At 36.3% G+C, this 19,294-nt stretch overlaps 1 protein-coding gene across 1 annotated transcript in view; it reads right to left on the minus strand.

The window, feature by feature from the left end:
* LOC118930042 (bifunctional heparan sulfate N-deacetylase/N-sulfotransferase 4) overlaps positions 1-19,294 on the minus strand; it is a 272,594-nt gene that overhangs the window by 9,713 nt on the left and 243,587 nt on the right. The window contains exons 8-12 of the mRNA XM_036920791.2: positions 16,332-16,428; positions 11,982-12,105; positions 9,940-10,114; positions 4,253-4,423; positions 3,212-3,321 (exon numbers count right to left, since the gene is read on the minus strand). Of these exons, the coding sequence (XP_036776686.2) occupies positions 3,212-3,321; positions 4,253-4,423; positions 9,940-10,114; positions 11,982-12,105; positions 16,332-16,428 (677 nt within the window). The remainder of the gene's footprint in view (positions 1-3,211; positions 3,322-4,252; positions 4,424-9,939; positions 10,115-11,981; positions 12,106-16,331; positions 16,429-19,294) is intronic.

A 19,294-nucleotide genomic window follows, 5' to 3' on the forward strand; every position in this document is an offset into this window, starting at 1 on the left:
TTACAAAGGACCTTTATAATATTTATTATTAATACTACTATGATTTCCCTGTGATAATATAACAAAGATTTCTTTGAACTATTCAATTGTAAATGTTAAAGTGTCTATAATGTAAATATATTTCTGTGAATAAAAACATGAATTAAAACTTCTAATTTGGAAGAGTACTGTTTTTTTTTATAGTTCAAAATATTTATACTTTTCAAGGGGGTAAATATATAATTTATTCTATTTTTTTTCTCAGCCAACATGAGACACAGGCTGTACAAATGGTGAGTGGAAGATTAGACAAATCTTCATTTATTTTGTTTTAAAGCAGATAATCCTACTGGAAAATTTAGGTCTCTATACTCAAATTAAAGAAATTTAAAACTCAATTTTAATTTTAAATTTAATATTATGCTCGAATTAAAAACTCAAGTTAAAGAAAACTCAAATGTTGTTTTGCTCCCAAGGCTGCACAAAGTTACAAAAGAAAGGATGTGTGGCCTAATTACTTTGTTTAAACTTAGATATATAAGAATTTTCACTTAGAACTAACAAGATAGGAAAAAAGGAAAGAATGAACCAAATAAGGGAAATTTTAAGTTTATTGCTATGGGACTTGCTGCATGCATAAAACATTGAGAAGGTTTGCATTTTTGTTGCTCAGCAGATGTTTTAGAGGGATGAAGCATAATTGACTGGGATGTAAAGTTAATTAGTTGCAGAATATTTTGTTGCCCTGGGCTCATTCCTATAATCCTGGTGCACCTGCAATTTGCCTCTGCACATATGTGAACTCATGTAGGGGCAGAGGGAAATTTTCTTCACAGTTCCCTGCCCAAGCTATTATTAGAGACCTGATCCTTGCAGTCCAGGTTGTCCTAGTACTTGTTATCAATTAAAATTAAATACATCACTGGTTAAATGGATAAAAGAAAGAGTCATTTCCAATCCGGACTTTTCAATCTGCTCCTTGCCTATCACAGTCCTTTCTCTAGTTTTCATTAATTTCCCATGAGGAAAAACATTTCAGCATGCTTTGCAAAATGAGATGGGGAAGTCGGCATAACAGTGCCCCTAAACAGCATTTTCTGCCTCAGGATGAGAGTATTTAACTGCATTAAGGTAAAATACAGCTCTGGCAACAAAGTCAAGATATTTATACACACACTGAGAGCATCTAACTTTGCTCTCAAGTGTGCAGAGTTCTTAGGATGGGCTGCAGGTTCTCCTTGTTCTCCACAGCAGGTGCTGTGAGGCAGAGCTTAATACAACCTGAGGGAGGAGAGCCATCCAGAATACTGAATCATCCTTTTAAATAAGGTGTTATAACCTCGAATCCACATTATTTAGCTATCTTGGTTTCATTTACTGCATTGACAACGTTGTATAACCTACGTCTAACAAAGGGCATTTATTCTTTCTAAGTTATATCAATTCTTTGTTTTGTGGTTTTGTTTTAGTAGGCATGAAATTGTGAAATTAAGATGTAAAGCTTTTCTCAAATAACTGTTAAGACAACTTTGAGGACATGAGCTGGTTGTTTATTACAATGAACATCACTATATTCATGAATTTTTGTGATGTGAGACATATTAAGAACCATATATTCTGTACTTGTTTGCAATCTCATCTTTAAAGGTATTACTTTATAGGTTTTTTTGAACCATAAGCAACTATTTGTAGTATACATGATAGAACCATTCCCTGAACTATTGTAGAGAGACAGGGGAAGACAGGCTAACATCAGTAACTGTTAATGTGAAACATATTATAGGAAGCTTTGCCTACTTAATCAACAGGGGCATGCCTTGTGTTGTAGTTATTTCCATGACTAGGTAAAAACTTCATTAGGGTTGCTTTAGAGGAAAAGAACAACCCAATCTTATTACCGTTTTTCCTGTCCCTCCATTACCCTCTCTCATTGTCTAATTGCTGATTCTAATCTGTTGTGAACTGGGAAATTAAATAATCAGGCTTGTTATAATTTTGCTAAAATTTAATAGGCTTTATATCAGGCCTTGTGAGGGAGTCAAGTACATGTCCTTTGAAAATGTGTTTTGGCTGCTTGGAGGTTTTGTTTTTGTTTGTTATTTTGCTTCTTTACACTTTTTTTTTCCATTTTTAATTACCCAAGTATGTTTTTATTTTCCCAAGAAAACTGTAGCAATATCTCCCTTCCCCCATTTTCTTCTGCAGAATGCCCTTGCCCCTCCCCATCAAGATGGGGGGGCTCATTTCCCTCCTGGAATTTGAATTGGCTTTAGTAACTTGGCTGTAATCAATAGAATGCAGCATAAGTGACACTGCGGGACTTTCAAGGTGAGGTCAGAGAAGACCATGGCTCTCTGCACCACACTCCCTCATCACATCACTCCCTCTCGGATCGCAGCTGCCAGACTGAGGAAGCCACACAGAGAGGTCAAGGCCCACTGAGCTCAGCCTTTCAGCCAGCACAACCCAAGAACCAGAGATGTGACTGAAGAACTGAAAAAGCCTCTAGAAGATTCTAGTCACCGGCTATTTGAGTCACACCCAGATATTCACATCTTCCCACCTGTGGCCCCAGATATTATGAGCTGAGATGAGATGTCCTGGCTGTGTCCTGTCTGAATTCCTAGCACACAGAATCTTTGAGCATAATAAAGTGGTTGTGATTATATGCTTGTAGGTTTTGGGATGGTCTGTCAGGAAACAATAGATAATTGGAGCATTATACATGATTATCCCTGATTATACCTAGTTTAATAAACACAAAGTAAAATATGAATGTATTCCCTCCCAGTTCTTTCCCAAACACTGCTCATGCTCCCAGAGCTAATAATAATCATTAGCATTTTGTTTCTAATCTGCAAATTAAATCACTTGACAGAGGAGACTGTATCTTTTCACCTTTTAACCTCAATTCACCTTTAAACCTCAATTTAACAAATTCTGCAGAGTAGTCATGTAAACAGTTTATTTAACCAAACATATATTGGGAAAAACCTCACCAACAAGGGAATTGGTGTATATAAAATGCCTATAAGGCGATATGTATATGACAAAATATTCATGGTATTCAAAAGGGGATGCCATATGAATAATGATATTCTTTGACTGCTTTTGAGTAGCATAATGATGTATAAATTCATAACTAGTATTAATGATGCTATATACACACTTACCAGTGGTAATTTATGATGGCAAATAATGGGAATGAAATCAAGCATGAGAATAGACTCACGTTAGTGCTTCAGAGTAATTATAATGAGTTGTAACTCCCAGAAACTTCTGGACTTCATCCATCACAGTAGCTGGGTCAGATCTCAGCTGCTGTCCATCAATAATTAGCAACTGTAAAGCAAAAAAAGTAGTCACTTTATGAAGAACAAAACCAAATTAATAGACTGAGTTGCTTCCCTTGACCTGGTATGACATTAATCAATTAGGTCAATGTGAATAGGAAGAAAATATATGCTAAGAATACATTTTAATGGTTACTATTCTATGTTCTTCCAAATAAAAAGAATAAAAGTTTGCCATAGGCATCATTTATAACCCTTAACTAACTTGATTGTAATTCATAAATAAACAGATACTCTCTTGATTTAGTAGCAGTAGAAACATAGTTTTCTATCTGTCAGGCAATCAGACAATTATCCAGTCTATGAAATCCCATGAGCTAACCTTGAAGACAAGTGTTTAGAAATACGGACATACAGATGAAAATTACCCATCTATTCTCCTTACAAACCATGACCAAGAACTCAGGTTTTGGCTGTGACCTGATCTGGAGTGAAGAATATAAATGAATTGCACACTTTCCTCAGATCCTTATTTCTTGTTCTAGCCCAAGTCCCTGGGGCTGTTACAGTACTTCCCATTTTAGCAGTCTAACGCATGCCCTCCTTCTTGCCTTGTAAGAGTCCCGCAGGACAGATGGCAGAGCACCTGCACACGGTGTTCCTTACAGGTTGTCTAACTGGCTGCTCTGCTACTGGCTGAAAGCTATTGCCACGCATCACGTGCTGTCTCCTGGGTGAGGACTTACCAATTTGAGGCCAGCTACTACACAGAGGAAGATTCCAAGAATGTGTTTCACAGCCACTTAACATTTTAATACCATTACTGATGTTAAAAATGTAAAAATCCACATTTATTCCTTAGGTATGATCATCACTGATTATAAGTCACTACCCAGGGTGAGGTTAATTGATGTTTTTTGTCTGTCAGTGTGACACAGTCCTAATATAATAAACAGAAGCCATTAATTACAGCACATTACCTGAGAAGTAGCAAAGTAAGTTAGCCATCTTTCTATGTGGACTGCATACCAGCCAGGTATGAGGCATCTCCTCTGCAGAGTTTTTAGGTCAGATGGGTCCCGATGTCCTGTTGTAATCACTTCGTAGAAATTAGACCTCAGGGCAGCTGGGTCTTCATGTGATCTCTGGTGCTTTAACAAGAAAGTCAATTGTAAAATGAATTTCCCTTATGCCTGCATAGGTATGTGTGCATGTGTGTGTGTGTGTCTTTTATTTCCAAAAAGTAATGAAAAATGATTGATTGATTTCAGAATGAAAAATAAGGTGAAAAATCTTATATTGAAATGTAGGCATTGACATATTGTTTAAAGTGCAAGCTTTCCATATACATTGAGTAGTATGCAGCTAAACCTATAGTCGCTCCATGTCTGCAATGTTTCGGTACAAGGATTTTCTTCACAGATCTGATTAAGCCAGAAGATGTCACGTACCAGACAAATCAAGCCTGATGAAGAGATTTAGATTGACAAGAGTAGGTTTACATAATAGTCTCCTCATTGTTTCATTACCGCTGATCCTACAGGTTCTGATTCTTTCTCGATATTCATGTGTGGCAGGTGCTATGGGTACAGAGAAAGCAGACATCTATTCCTAATGCTTGTTGAGGTGTCATATTCATGTTGTTATTGCCCTGGGCCCTTTCCGTTTGCTCTCCCAAGGGCTTCCACTTAACCCTGCTAGTTTACAATAGCTCCCAAATATTGCTTCACTATTTCCTTTGAGTCCTTCACATCAAACCATCCTTGGTCAAGCTTGAGAGCCCAATACAATGACATTTTAGATGCATTTAAGAGTCAATACAACTTCAAAAGCATTCATGAAGCTCCTTACCAGAATAAAGAACTACAATAGATTCTGGAGATAACAAGACATAAGTAAGACATAATCGTTATCTTCCAAGAAATCATAACATTATATGGGAGACAATAAATGAACAGAGTGTAATAAAGTTGTATGTTGGACTAGAGTTTTAAGTCATTTGCTGCAATACCCAGATCAACAAGTGATTAGTTCTGAATGAAAGATGAAGGGATCTTTTACAATGGTTGAAAGTTTTCAGCTAAAATGTAATGAGAATGATTTTGATGAGCAAAAAGTAATACACAAGGAAACTAAGAGAACATTATCAAGTAAGTTTGAGTGAGGGTGGATGAGTTGTGGGAATGGATGAGTTGATTTTGCAAGATATCTAAAAATTTAACATAAAGAAAATTTACTACAGGATAAGAATGGGAGTATATTAGGACATGATACAGTGGTGTAAAAAGTCTTATATATGAGTTAGAAATAAAGGTAACTAAAAAAGTAAAGATGATTAAGAAGTAGTGAATGGCTAAAGAGTAACTAGTGAGGGGCAGATCGGTGGAACTGATAAAACGTTCGAGTCTTCTCATTATTGTATATTTATTGACATTCTTATAAATGCATTATGCTGAGTATATAGAGACTACATAATACATTGAATTAACATAATAGGTAGAAACAATATAACTTGAATAAATATAAACATACTATGTGTATATTAATACAGTAATGTTAAAATATCTACATTAGGTAGTGATAATATGAAACTATACTTAATCTGCTCTATATTGATTTACACTAGTTTAGCACCAAGTTTTCTTTATATTCCTGCAACTAAGAAGATTAACATAAAAATATGACCAGAAGTCACAAAGGGGTATATTTTAAGGAAAAAATAGCACTATAGCTCTTCTGTGAGGCCCATTATAAAAATGTGGGGTAGAAATTACTGTGACAAGTGATGTTTGTAGGAGTTTCTGAATTATACCTGCTGAGCTTTGGATTTATGGTATTTACTGAGTAGACTGGACCAGCTAAGTAATAGCCTGCATTATTTTGAAATGTGGAGCAGTTTGGGGACCATACTCTTAGCAATGTGGCAATAAAAAGTATTATCAGAAAAAAGTAATTCCTTTCAAACATGTATGTTCAAAGAATTTACTTGAAGAAGCAGGCACAGATATTCTTTTATTTAAATGGTTTAAAATCATTGTGGAAAAAAGGATTCATGTAAATCTGCTTGAAGTGATGACCATGTTTTCTGCTAGGAAATTGTGCAACATTTTGCCCCAAGCATTTCCATTCAGTGTGTTTAATTAAGGTTTAACATTTCAGTGCTTTTGGCACAACTTTTTTAAAAAGTAAGTTTATCTTGCTCTGCAATATGAATTTTCATAAAGTGAGAAAGACATATTTTTGTATCTTTAGGGATACACTGACTCATGGGCTCTAATAATAATTTCTGAATCTTGCTTCCAATCCAAGTGTTCCACTTGGATCCCCAAACACTTGAATTCCAAATTTGCAGTCTCCTATTTTTCTGTCCCTCATTATTTATTGTCAGGAATATATGTTTATTGATGAAATTTGGAAAGTCAAGAAAAGAATGAAGAAAAAATAAAAATGTTACCTTACTATACTCTTTAAAAATTTCCTTTGAGTTTTATTTTGGCATTAATTTCTATATGCATTATATATATACAAATACACTTATATCATTGGGATTTTAATACATATATGTTAATTATTACCACCATAAATTCAAGATCACCAGCTTCAATTAGGCTTTCATTGCTGTAGTGAATTTTACATTTCTCTGGTCAGTTTTATCTCACCCCTGTACAAAGATTTTACATTTCTTTTTCTCTCTTCTCAAACTGCTGCCTCCCAAATGATTCCCTTCTTTTTCATCAGATTAACTCATTCTCAACTTTGCAAAGGAGAGACCATCACAGCCATTTCAATGTCTTTGTCCCAGACCTTCAAATTTACCAGCATATACATTTATCCCTTCTTCTATCTCTGGTGAGAAAACTGTGTCAAGTATGACAAGGCAATGGCTCTTAGTCAGCAGCCCATTGGTAGAATTCAGAGGGTCTATGAATTTAGACCTTTATTATAAGCTCTCTTATATAAGGTCTCTATTTTCAGTAACCTCTAAATGAAATTTAGCATTTATTGAACCAGTGATTTTTACCACCAATAAAAGTTAGTTGGTTTAAAATCATTTACAGGTGTTTGAGATATATCAAAATGTTTATGCTCATCATTACTTCAAAATTATAGTATTAGACCCACCATTAGATCTTCCCAATTAATGATTAAATAAATATTTGTTACTGATTTTAAAAGTATTTTGATGATCACATTTCTAAATAGTTGTTTCCTTTATAATTCTCTGCAGTTTTTTAATTTTAAAGTCTATTTCTGTAATGGGACCCACAGACTCCAGTGCCTGCCAGAAGAATTCATACATCAGAAAAGTGAGCAACTCTGAAAATGGATTGCTTCTCTCCCATTAAGCTATTGCCTGTAGCCATCCCTTCTTGGCCTCTCAGGATCTCATGGGATTGATTCCCCAGTTTCTCTCCTGGGCCTTTAATGCCTTCCTTTGGAAACTTCACATAATTCAAATCACTACCATCGGACAACACATTTTCCTTGAACCCACTTTAACATCTATGGAATAAGTGTATGGCTTAATTTTCCCGTTTGCAATTAACATTTCTTATCTTTTGCAAGTGCTGCCTCTATTTCTCCATCCCCACTTAATTCCTCAACCAAATCCATCTAGTTTTGCTCTTTCAACACTGTTGCTAAATGCTCCACTTCCCTCCATGGCTTCCAACTCAGTGGAAAATGACTCAGGCCTTGTTTTGCCCAATTGCCTAATTTCTTACCAGCTGTTTGGCACTGCTGTCACCCACCCCGTGGGGTGCTCTTCCTTCCCTTCCTTGTCCTGGGTTTTTTCTCATGCTCCTCTGGTTGTGTTCTCCTCTCTCTGGCTGCCTCATCCTCCTCTGTACTTTTCTTCTCTAGCCTCTCTCCTTAGGCATTTCACCATTTTTGTGCCCTTTTGACTCTGATGTACAAATTTCCATCTCCAGCTCAGCCCTCACCCCAGAGTGCCAGCTAAATAGGTTGCTCCTTTCGGTATGACGGAGATTCCTTACTCATGACTGCACCGGCATCCCATCTGCCTTTCTCCACCCCCAAACAACTCCCGTGTCCTTCGTCACTGCTTCTTTCATTCACTGGAGTGTGCGGTCATCACTCAGCTGCCCATGTTGGAAACTTGTTTCATCTTTGACACTGCTTCTCACCAGGCTCTGTACACTTTAATCTTTACAACATCTCTTGATCCATTATACTTCATTTAGTTTCTACTTACTATCTTTGTCTGTGCTAACTCCATTTCTCAGCCAGGACTATTACAGTATCTTCTATTTGGTTTCTCTGAATAGTTATCTGTTCCTGCAACCCATTCTTTAAATAACAGATAGAATAATGTTTTCTCAAAGGAAATCTGGCTTAACATTTCAGTTGCTTAAAGAATGTCAGCCACATTGTTCTGCCACTTGACTTCCAGTCCCGGTGTGCCTCAGACTCATCTCCACATGTGTCCACCTCAAGTTTTGCTCTCCAGCCACATGGAAGTTTTCTTAGTTCTTTAAATGTGCTGTGGTTCTTTGCACCCGGTGGACTACACTTTTTACTCTCTCCCACACTCTCTCTAGCCCCACTCAGTTAATATTACCCAATCATCTTTCAGTTTTAAGTCTATCAAGTTTATTTCTTTTCAGAACATTCTCATAGCACCTTACATATCTCATCAACTCCCTCACAGAGCATTCAAAAATTCTAATTAGATATCTTTATGGTTATTTAATATCAATCTGTACATTAGAATGGACATAATGTTTTAATTAAAATTCTATTGATTAAAACCATCATTAAATGCAGTGTCAGAATATTCTACCTCAGCGAGACACAAATCTGCACTGTCAGTATTTGCTGTTCCTTTGTTGTTATTGTTATGGATAGTCCTGCCATATATAAGTAAATATTTATAGATACAAATTTCAAAGGGATAAATATTTGTCCATCCCTTTACATTTTCTTAGGATTGAATCCAGAAGAGGAACTACAGCACAAAATGACCTTTACAAATTTTTTGATATATATCTCCAATCATATAAATCCTTCTATTGGAATGTTCAAGTACTTTTATCATGACACCCTTGCCAGCAGAGAGAATAAACAACAATTTTTGTCAAGATGATATTCAAAAACAATATCATTTTGATTTATATTTTTTTGATCCATAACTGGGTTTATCATTTTTTCACATAAATTGCTTAGCAGTTGCATTTGTGTGTGTGTGAACTATCTATGCTTTTGGTTTATTTGCTCACTTTTCTAGCAAGATATTACATTTAATTATTTATTTTACCATTTTTGAGGGAAACATTTTTTTCTTTTTTAGCAAATCAAGGGCACTAAGCCATTTGCCAGTATTGCTACAGATACTTTATTTAGTATTTACTTTTAATCTGATTTATTGTGATGGACCAATATTTTCAATATTTGTATGGTTTAGCCAATTTACTCTTTGAGGTGTGATTTTTTTCTATTATTTGATGCTTGCAAATCCCAGCCCAGTTTGATATGAATTAAATATTCGTTGTTATTTCTCATGATTTCTGTATGGTTTTGTTTTACTGGTTCAGTTCCTTTAACACATGACTGTTCAGTACACCTGGATTTTATTTTGGTAATTCTCCATTGCTTGCATTCAGGCTATGACCAAATGCTTTTAAAGGTATTTTTCACTGCTTCATACCTGGTACCAAGAGTATGCCCTATCTGAAGGGTCGATGAGGATGGTGATGATCTTGGCTTTGGGGACCAAAGATGCAGCTCGCTTAGGAGCTTCTTCTGAATGGAAATAATTAGCACTCTTTTCAAACAGAAAGTCACTTGTAATGTTGGATGGGGTAGGAAAAAAGTCCATGTACCTGAAGGCAGAAAAAAGACAATTAAATAGTCTGAGATTCGTTTTTCCCTGCTATATTATGGATATGAAATAAGTTAGATAAGTTGACATGCATTTATATAGATTTCTAATTATTGGTGTTGTAATTGTCAAAATAGTGGCTACTCTACATATCTTTAATGTGAAAACAGCATCAAATATTACCATTTTAGTGAACAATGTAGGGCAGGGGAAGGAGTAAGAGAAGTAGGTGGGTTGTTAAAGAAGAGAGGAAATCCACTAGATTTGAGTTGATGCTCTGTGCTATCAAAAGCCAAGTCCAGAAAAATGAAGTTTACCCTTGGCAAACAGCAAATTATACCATATTGCCTAGTAAATAGTTTTAAATAGTAAATTTATGTTTGCAAACTTGAATACAAAATTCTTAAATTAAGACTAAAGTGTACAAGAGAGGAGGCCATGTAAGTCAGAGTAGCTATAAAATACTAAACAGAGTAGGGCATAGCCTCTCTCCTCCTTTTTACCTTCTGCATAATTATAGTATGTGTAGCAGTGTGAGCACATTACAGTCTATCTAGAGTAATTAAGGGGATATTTCCTGCCAGTTGATCCTGTGGTGCCTCAGTAGGCTCACTCCTCCATATGCTGTCAGAACATTCCTGTGTGTAGATTATTGAATCAATATGTTTGGAGGTTAATTCAGTGCAAGGCTTTAATTATGTGTGTAACCCTCCTTACAGCTCATCACTTCTGGAACCCTCAAATGATCTAGAAATAAATAATGAGAGCAATTAAGAATTCATATAAGACACTTATTTTCCTCTTTGACATTTGTTATTATGTTTCCCAAATGTAAAGTGGTGAGAAGTCTCATCTGTATTCCTGCCTAATGATTCATGTTCCATTTGATCTCACAGGTAAGAGGAAATTGCTGCTCTGCTTTTAGTAACTTGTGTGCAATTCCGAAATTCATTTAGTCTTCTTAAAGTAAGGGAAAATGGTGATGTTCTAGGCTCAGAATGGAAGCATTTCTACTCATGATGGAAAGCCAGATCTGCTCTTTGGCAGCCCCACTTCCCTACTCTAATCCTAGCCTTTAGTTGAGGACAGGTTCATGTACGGAATTGACAGAAAGTTACATGCTACAGAGGTATGCGCTGAGGGGAATTTTCCTCAGGGGAGATTTCCTTATATGCTTCAGAACTGGAAATCATGGCCACATTTTCTTAGGAAGTTGGTATAGAGCTAAATAAAAGCCCCAGAGTGAAGATTATCAGTTTTATGCTATCTCAGCTGAGAGAAAATATTGTGTTTTTTAAATTTTTCATAATTTGTCAAACACAAAGTAATATTCCTTTTATGCATGTGTGTGACTAGAATTAATACAGTTTTGGAAGTGCTCTGTTATTATGTGCATGACAAATATCACTTATATTATAATATAAAACTTACAGTCTATGTGGTTAATGAAGATACATGTCACAGAGTATAAAATAAAACAATGTACTGATTTATTTGTTCCTCAAGCATCACTGTGAAGACAAATTATGTATTTAGTTAAAAAAATTGTAGGCACACTAAAATAATATGCTGAAGGATAATCTTAAATATCCTTATGAATAATTCTGATGAAATATTCCATAACCCTTTTTGTTCAATCATATTAATTTCCCAGAAAAATATTATCATTATTGCACTGTCCAAATCAAATTATAGGCAATGCTGATTAAACATATCATTGTTTTAAATTAATTTCTAATTCACTGTGTTGGAATTGGCATAACAAATTTATTTTGTAATTATGTAGATGCCATGCATACATCTATAATTGCTCTGCTGTGATTGAGCGTGTGTTAATAGCAGACTTTATTTTTTGTTATTTTTCTTACCAGTCAATTCCCTTGTGGTAGTTGTTGCCATTAAAGAATTGAATTTCTTCAAACGTTTTGGGACTTGGGAGATTGCTGATGATGGAAGGATGCATAAGAAGAAATAAATAAAGTGCAGTTGTTCCTATTATAAAAAGGAGGAAAAATTTTATGTGGCAATAAAAGAAGAGACATATTTTAGCAAAATTTTAATTCAAAAAGTAATAGTCAAAAGATCAAATCTTTTTCAGTGTCAAAATGATTTCCTTAAAATCAATTAGGTGTGTTTAATGTGGCAACAATCCAATTGTTCTTTTATTGGTCTTCACCATTCTATTTACTGCAGTACCTGATTTATTACTAGCACAGAGCCAAAGTAAAGCAGAGTGATGATGCAGCAGGGAGGGGAGGACTTCAGAAACTGGGCTGTTCAATCAGATTGTTTCTCACCAGGGGTCAGGTGAGTGGCTAAGCATCAAGGTCACCCAGCATAATACCTGACCCTGGTGGGTCTCCTCAGTTAATATTATATTCAAATCACTTACATTAAATCAAATCATTCAATACATGTTGACTGGTGCTACTCTGTGCAAGTCCCTACAGTTAGGGTTGGTGACAGTCATCCTAAGAAAGCACATTCGCTGATGTCAATGAGCTTAAAGCATATGCAAGGACTTAGGTCAAGTAAGGTAACTGCAAATATGTAATTACAATATAGACAGATTCTATAGTGAAAGAAGACCAGAATGCTTTTCCAGCACATGAGAAAATGGGTGATTTAGACTTGGGAAGTCAGTGAAGACTTCCAGGATTAAGTGTTAGGTTGTGCCTTAAAAACATAAGTGTTGCCAGTAGGGTTGAAAGAGGAGGGCAAGATTCTGGAAGGTGGCCAGATGAATGTTCTACCATGGCAAAATTGGACAAATAAGTCTGATAACTGAGGCACAAGGCTGAACAGAATAGGTGATAGGATCCTCTTAGTGCACACATCACAGAAGCCTCAGGTATAGTCTCTGAACTTTACTTCCATTTAAGTTAGGCCACAGACTACAAACCACAGCTTAAAGGATCATGTAGTGACTGGGTCTTCATAGCTCTCCTAAATCAAATCTTCCCTTCTGGAAAAGATTATCTCTTTCATGACATGTTGGAGACAGGAAAGTTTGTTAGATTTCTTGGCCCTACAAGAGCTGGAGATGAGCTACATGGGTGTGCTTGCAGAATAATAACGATTGCAACTGGGGATCTGGCAAGCAGAGAAGATTATCAGGGAATTAATATTTTGTTCTTATACATCCTAAGCTCATAGGAGAAAGTCTACTGTGCTTTAAGTATTAGTGAGCTCACTACCTGTTTAGATGCTCACAAGTTTTACATGACAACCAAGATTGAATGGGGGCTTGAGCAGTTAAAGGAAAATAACAACAAATCTAAAGGGATCAACCACCTTAGATGGAGACACATTAAGGCATCCAGAATGGGTGGCTTCTAATGAATGGGAGGGCAAAACTTCATAAATGCCCTTAAGGAAATTTAATTGCTTTTAAACACTAACAAATAATGAATGCAATCCTATCAACTCTATCCAAAAATGCAAGGAGTAAAATATAGCTAAGAACTAGGCCCAGAAGACCAGGCAGAAGAACTCTCTCAAACACACTGAAAAATGCAGACATGAACATTATGACAACTTCAGTAGCAGTTCTAGAACAGATCTGATTAGCTCCTGAAAATAACAAGAGTTCAAAAAGGAGAAAATATGAAAGGAGGAACAAAATGTTCCAAGGAGAAGAAATAAATCAGGAAAAGAGTAGTATAAAGTAGTAGCTGGTTGGGAACAGGGAATCCAGAAGAGTTCTTTCTAAGTAGTTTTTAGGATTGGATCTACATAAAAGTATTTACCTGATGATGTGAATGAAGTGTGTGTGCCAATGAGAAAGAGATTTTGAGACACAAAGGAACTGAGAATATTGATGTTGAGAATGAATGGGTCTAGAGCACAGGTAAAGAAATATTTTGGAATTATTGTCGAATATTACAAAATGAATGCTTGATCTCACACCTTCATGCTGTCAGGAGCAGGAGGGACATCAGGAGACATCTGACAGGAAGGGGAGGGGAAGCACTTTCAACTAGGGACAGTAGACAAGTGGCTTGATATTCATATAATCAGCCATGAAACCTGGGTGTACTGCCTCAAAAGGTATATTTATTTTATTATTACTTGTATTTTCATCTATCCTTGACATTCATTTTTACCCAGTGTCTTCGATAAAAATATCTTCTGGAGGAAGAAGGAAAGGCCTCATACCTTGTACTACTCTAAGACAAACTTTATTCTATTGTATGTACAGTCAGCTTCATTTTAGTTTTACCAGGGTAAGCCAGTCAAATCATGAGGAATTAATGCTGACAATGGGGATACTGATCTTTTGCAAGGCCAATGAATTATGCTTTTGGAATTGTTGTGCTTAATTTAACCCTTTTGGAAATCTTCTCCTACCCTCATAATACCAGCATTGGACCCAGAATCATGAAGGAGGCCTGTCTCTCCAAAGGGCTACTATTTTAATTTTGAGTGCTGTAAGTGCAGGCCTGCCCTGCTCTCTGCCTGTCTCAATTCACTGCGTCCCTTTCAGCTGACAGGAATTCCTTCCAGGATTCAACAATGGAGAAGTGGAATAGTGCATCCTTCCATTCTCACCTCAACACAACTGTGCAAATAGGGGTCTGAAAACCACTTTTATAGCTCATGTTTATTGCAAGAGATGCATGGGCCATGTTTAAGTTGTATAAAGTTAACTTTGCATTGAAGGCCATATTCTTAGCATTTATCTGTGCTCATCCTCTAGGGAATTTATAGCCTCTGACAGCACTGGGAGTTTTGCCAATAAGGAAAACAAAAGAAAACTTCAGGCTTCTATGTTTGAATGGATTTTAAGAAATTTCACAACCATTTCCACACTAGAATAGTATTTTCATAGCATATAAAATATTAGTATTCAATTTTTTAACTCATTTGTTTGTTTGTCTTGGGACAGCCAAAACCAGCTAAAGCTTTATCATTTCCAAGTTGGTAAGTCAAATATTATACTCCAAAGGTGTAAGTTATTGTCCCTATAAATACAAACAACAAGGAGGAAAACCAAATTTATTATTAACTTACCCAGAGTTTTCTAGCAGAAGTAAGAAGTAATAATATTCAATGACAAATGATAGAGGATATGTCTTAAAATTAAATTTTTAACATAATTTTACAACACAGGAATGTTTTATTTCTTTAGTAGTCATTCCAGAGTTAGCACAGCTGTAAGGGAGTTGGTAGAAAATTAATGCACATTTTAAACACAACAACAGCAGAAGTGATATATATGAAAATTCGTGCTGCTTTTTTTTTCCCTCCCTGAACATGGGTAACTTACTATTGTAATGTAATTTATATTCCTGGAGGAAGAAAAGATTTCAACAACCAATATCTAATAGTCTGGAAATTTTGTCCACGACCTTTAAAATGATCTACTTGCTTGTATTACAAATATCTTCATCTGGGCCTTGCTTATTTATTGCGACTGTTTGTTTTGCGTTATGGTTTGTGCGCTCACTGATGAAAATGCTTCTAGTCAAAGAAGTGAATTCAAAATACAGCAACTCAATAAAAACTTTAATTAATCAGGACATGAGCAAAGTGTATAAAACTGTCACATGCTGAAGAAAGTGTAAAATATTCTAATTGAAAGTGTCATCTCACTGGTGAAATATGTTCACTTTCTTTTACTACACTCTTATATGCTTGTCCTTCAGCACAGGAAAAAATACCACGGGGGGAAAAATGCGTGATGAGTCTCAGGTGTATTGGAAAATAAGTCCTAATCATATTTATACCTAATGAAAATTAAAAAACCACACATGTAGAATATTTGACAGTAATAATGGCAGTGGCTCTGAAAAAAATATCAGTTCAGGGCTGATGTGCAGTGTAAAACCACCAATTAAGCCAAAGTACTTCTTTTTTTATAATTAAATTCAGGAGTTAATTAGGCAAAACCACAAACAGATGAATTAAAAATCAGATGCCACAAAAGTGACACATGAACACAAAATTATCAAAAAGTTTATATATGGTAAACATTTTTAAGACGTAGAATTAAAAATTTAATCCTTAAGTCTAATTAATGGAAGCATTAGAATCCCTGAGGATCATGGTATAAAAATGATCATAGGGAGGAAGAGCAACTCAAATAGGGAACTTGCATGGATGTCTATTTCATCACCATAACCTGATCCAGTAATACCACATGACAATATGGTTTATGAGAGAAAAATATTAAAAAGGTATGAAAGAAAGCAAGCAGCACAGTTGGCTATTCTCACCTGTTTTCTGTGGCCCAATTACAAGGAATTTTGGTAGGTGATCACAAGTTTTCTCTCTAGACCAGATGTCTTTGTGCCGTTTATCGTCGCATGGATTCTGCAAGATGGAAGAATAATCAGTCCTATGTTTGATGAATGCCTGGCTGTGTTCTGTAAAAACTGTTCAAAAGACAGGATCAAATGCTTGCCTGATACCCTAGACTCTGGATCTGGTTCTCTGATTTCCAAACTGTTTCCTTATCAAATGGCACCTTCCTTTCCTTCGAGACTAGAGCTCAGCATCAAGCCGGTCCTGCCCTCAGGCTCTTCTGATGCTTCGCTGGGTCCTGAGTGCTGAGAGGCCTCTCTATCTCTGCATTTACATTTTATGCCTGTACACTTGGGCCTTAATCCATCTTAACCTACTTTGACCAAGTTTCATGCTCTGTCCTAATCTTTCCTATCATTTTCCTACAAGCCAGAAAGATCATCCTTGAACCATCCACACTTGGCCAGTTTTCCTCTTCTTTTTTCACTATGTGCTATTGATTCCCTCATGAGCCAATAGTTTGGTCATACTCCATGTACTAATAACCTCTAGATCGGTATTTCTGGCCCATCCCTCCCTTCAGCTCTAGACCTGTATTTTAAATTGCCTGTGTGTCACCTGCTGTATAGACGTGGCAAGGAATGCCAGACCCAACTTTTCATCAGTCCAATTTTATCCCCTTCTCACCTTCTCCTCATGTCCCATTCTCTATTCCATTCCATTTGAGGACCCACATTTATCATCCAAATCATGAATTCTAAAAATTAAAAGGACCCTCAAATAAAAATGATACCATTTTTGAAATATTTATCAACTGACAAATTGTTTTTATTATACTGGCAATCTAAATAATAATTATATGCAAAAATAATTTTCACAAATCACTTTCTCAAAACATGTTGAACATTAAAATAAATACAATTTTATTTTTATCATCCAAATATTAAAAATGATGTAAGATGAATAATCATTTATGGTTCATATTTATGTACTTTAGTCAGTTCTTTAGCAGAATCTTTCTCTAATATCAAGTAATCAAAGTTCCTCTGAAGAATGATTGTTTTCAGTATGATCTCACTATGTTTCACTTTTTCATAAAATTGCCTGAAACCTTTTCAAAGCTGCATTCATGGTTCATAAATTGGAAAATGTTGACACTTTCAATTGAGTCTTCTCTATAGGACACTGCAGTTTTAACTGGTGAAATATTTTCTTTCTAGGGTTAAGGTAAGCTTAGAATAAATTCTGTTAAATGGAAATATTTTCAATTCTAACTTTTTTCCAAATTGAAATGTCTAAATACCAGAGACCAAATATTTTCAGTTATTTTTCCAGTTAGAGTGTCTTTCTTTGACAAACATTTTTTAAAACTTGTCAAATAAGTTGTCTTTATTTGTAATCTTTTGGCCAAATACAAGTGCTGCAAAATTATAGACTTCTTGATAATAGCCCATTCTGGCACAGAATACAGGTTTAATTAAAAATAGGAGATCTGTCAAGAAATGCTTACCAAAGTTGAACTTCCAAAGTTCAATTAAAGAATGCCAAATTAACCCTTTTTCATTTGAATTCTCATTACTTAATTTAGTAATTAGTCTCCTTCCTTCTTGCTTTAAAACTTTTATAAAAGAGGGCAAAAGCACTAAAGGAAGAGAAAAATGTTATTTAAATACATTTTTTTTCAAAATGTTATTTTAATATTTTCCTCAAAAATAATATTCAAAGCCAATTCTTCTTAGGTCAATATATAGACGGAAAGGACCCAGATCATCTTGACATTCCACAGACCTGAACATGGGCCTAGTGTATTAATGACATCATGGTAACTGGACCTGATCAGGTAGCCAGCGGCAACTCTCTGGCTGCCTGGGTAAGACAGATGCACTCCAGAGAGTGGGAGATAAACCAGCAAGGTTTCAGGGGCCTACCAGCTTGGGTGGTTTTTAGAGATCCAAGGGTCTAGAGCATGCTGGGGCAACCCCTCCAAAATAAAGGGTGTATTATTATACTTTGCAGCTTCTACAGCTGAGAAGCACACTGCTTGATAGGCCTCTGGGTTTTCGATGCAGCATTTTATTGCACTGGGGAATTCTGCTCTGAGTCACTGACTAGAGGAGGCAGAGCTGCTACTTTTGAGTGGAATCCAGAACAAGAAAGAGCCCTGCAAGAAAAAGTCTAAGGTATAAGCAGCCCTCCCACTTCTGCTATACATCCTGGCAGACCAGTAATACACCAGCATCTATGGTATAAAAAGATGCCAAGTAGAGTTTTGGTCAAGCCCCAGAGGAGAATCACAGCATGTACCCCCCAGGTTCTGCAGCGAGGTGCCTCATCTGCAGCAGACCATTCAAGCAGTAGCTCATGGTATATGCCACTGGAACTTGAAGAGATAGTGTCTGTCATGGATTTTCAAAGTGATCAAACATCCATAACAGGCCATCATAAGCTGAGTGTTTATGGACCCACCAAGTCATGAATTCAGGTGTATCCAGTAGCAATTCATTGTATGATGGGAATGGCACATCTGGGACTGACCCAAAGGCTACAAGTAAGCTTTACAGACTAGCAGCACTGACCCCCACATCACCTAAAGCCTGAACTGTGGCTTCCACTGATACCTTCTTAGGGAGAGTCCCAAGCTTGGTTTGTGGGTGGGTCGGCCCATATGTTGGTAGAAGCCTAAAGCAGACTGCTGCTGCAATACAGCCCCACATAAGGGGGCCCCCAACAAACAGCGGTTCAGGGAAAGCTTCCAACTGCCAGAGCTCTGGGCGGTGTCTCTGGTCATCAACTTTTCTGTGGGTGGACTGGTAGCCCAAGGTAGGGATATAAACAGACCAATAGACAGTGAAGAATGTGTTAGGGGACCTAAGGGAACAAAATTGGATTAGGGCTAATAAGTTCTAGGGAAGAAACATGGACCTATGTTAGTGAC

This window comes from Manis pentadactyla, chromosome 5 (genome assembly GCF_030020395.1).
Source record: "Manis pentadactyla isolate mManPen7 chromosome 5, mManPen7.hap1, whole genome shotgun sequence".
NCBI classification, from domain to species: Eukaryota; Metazoa; Chordata; class Mammalia; order Pholidota; family Manidae; genus Manis; species Manis pentadactyla.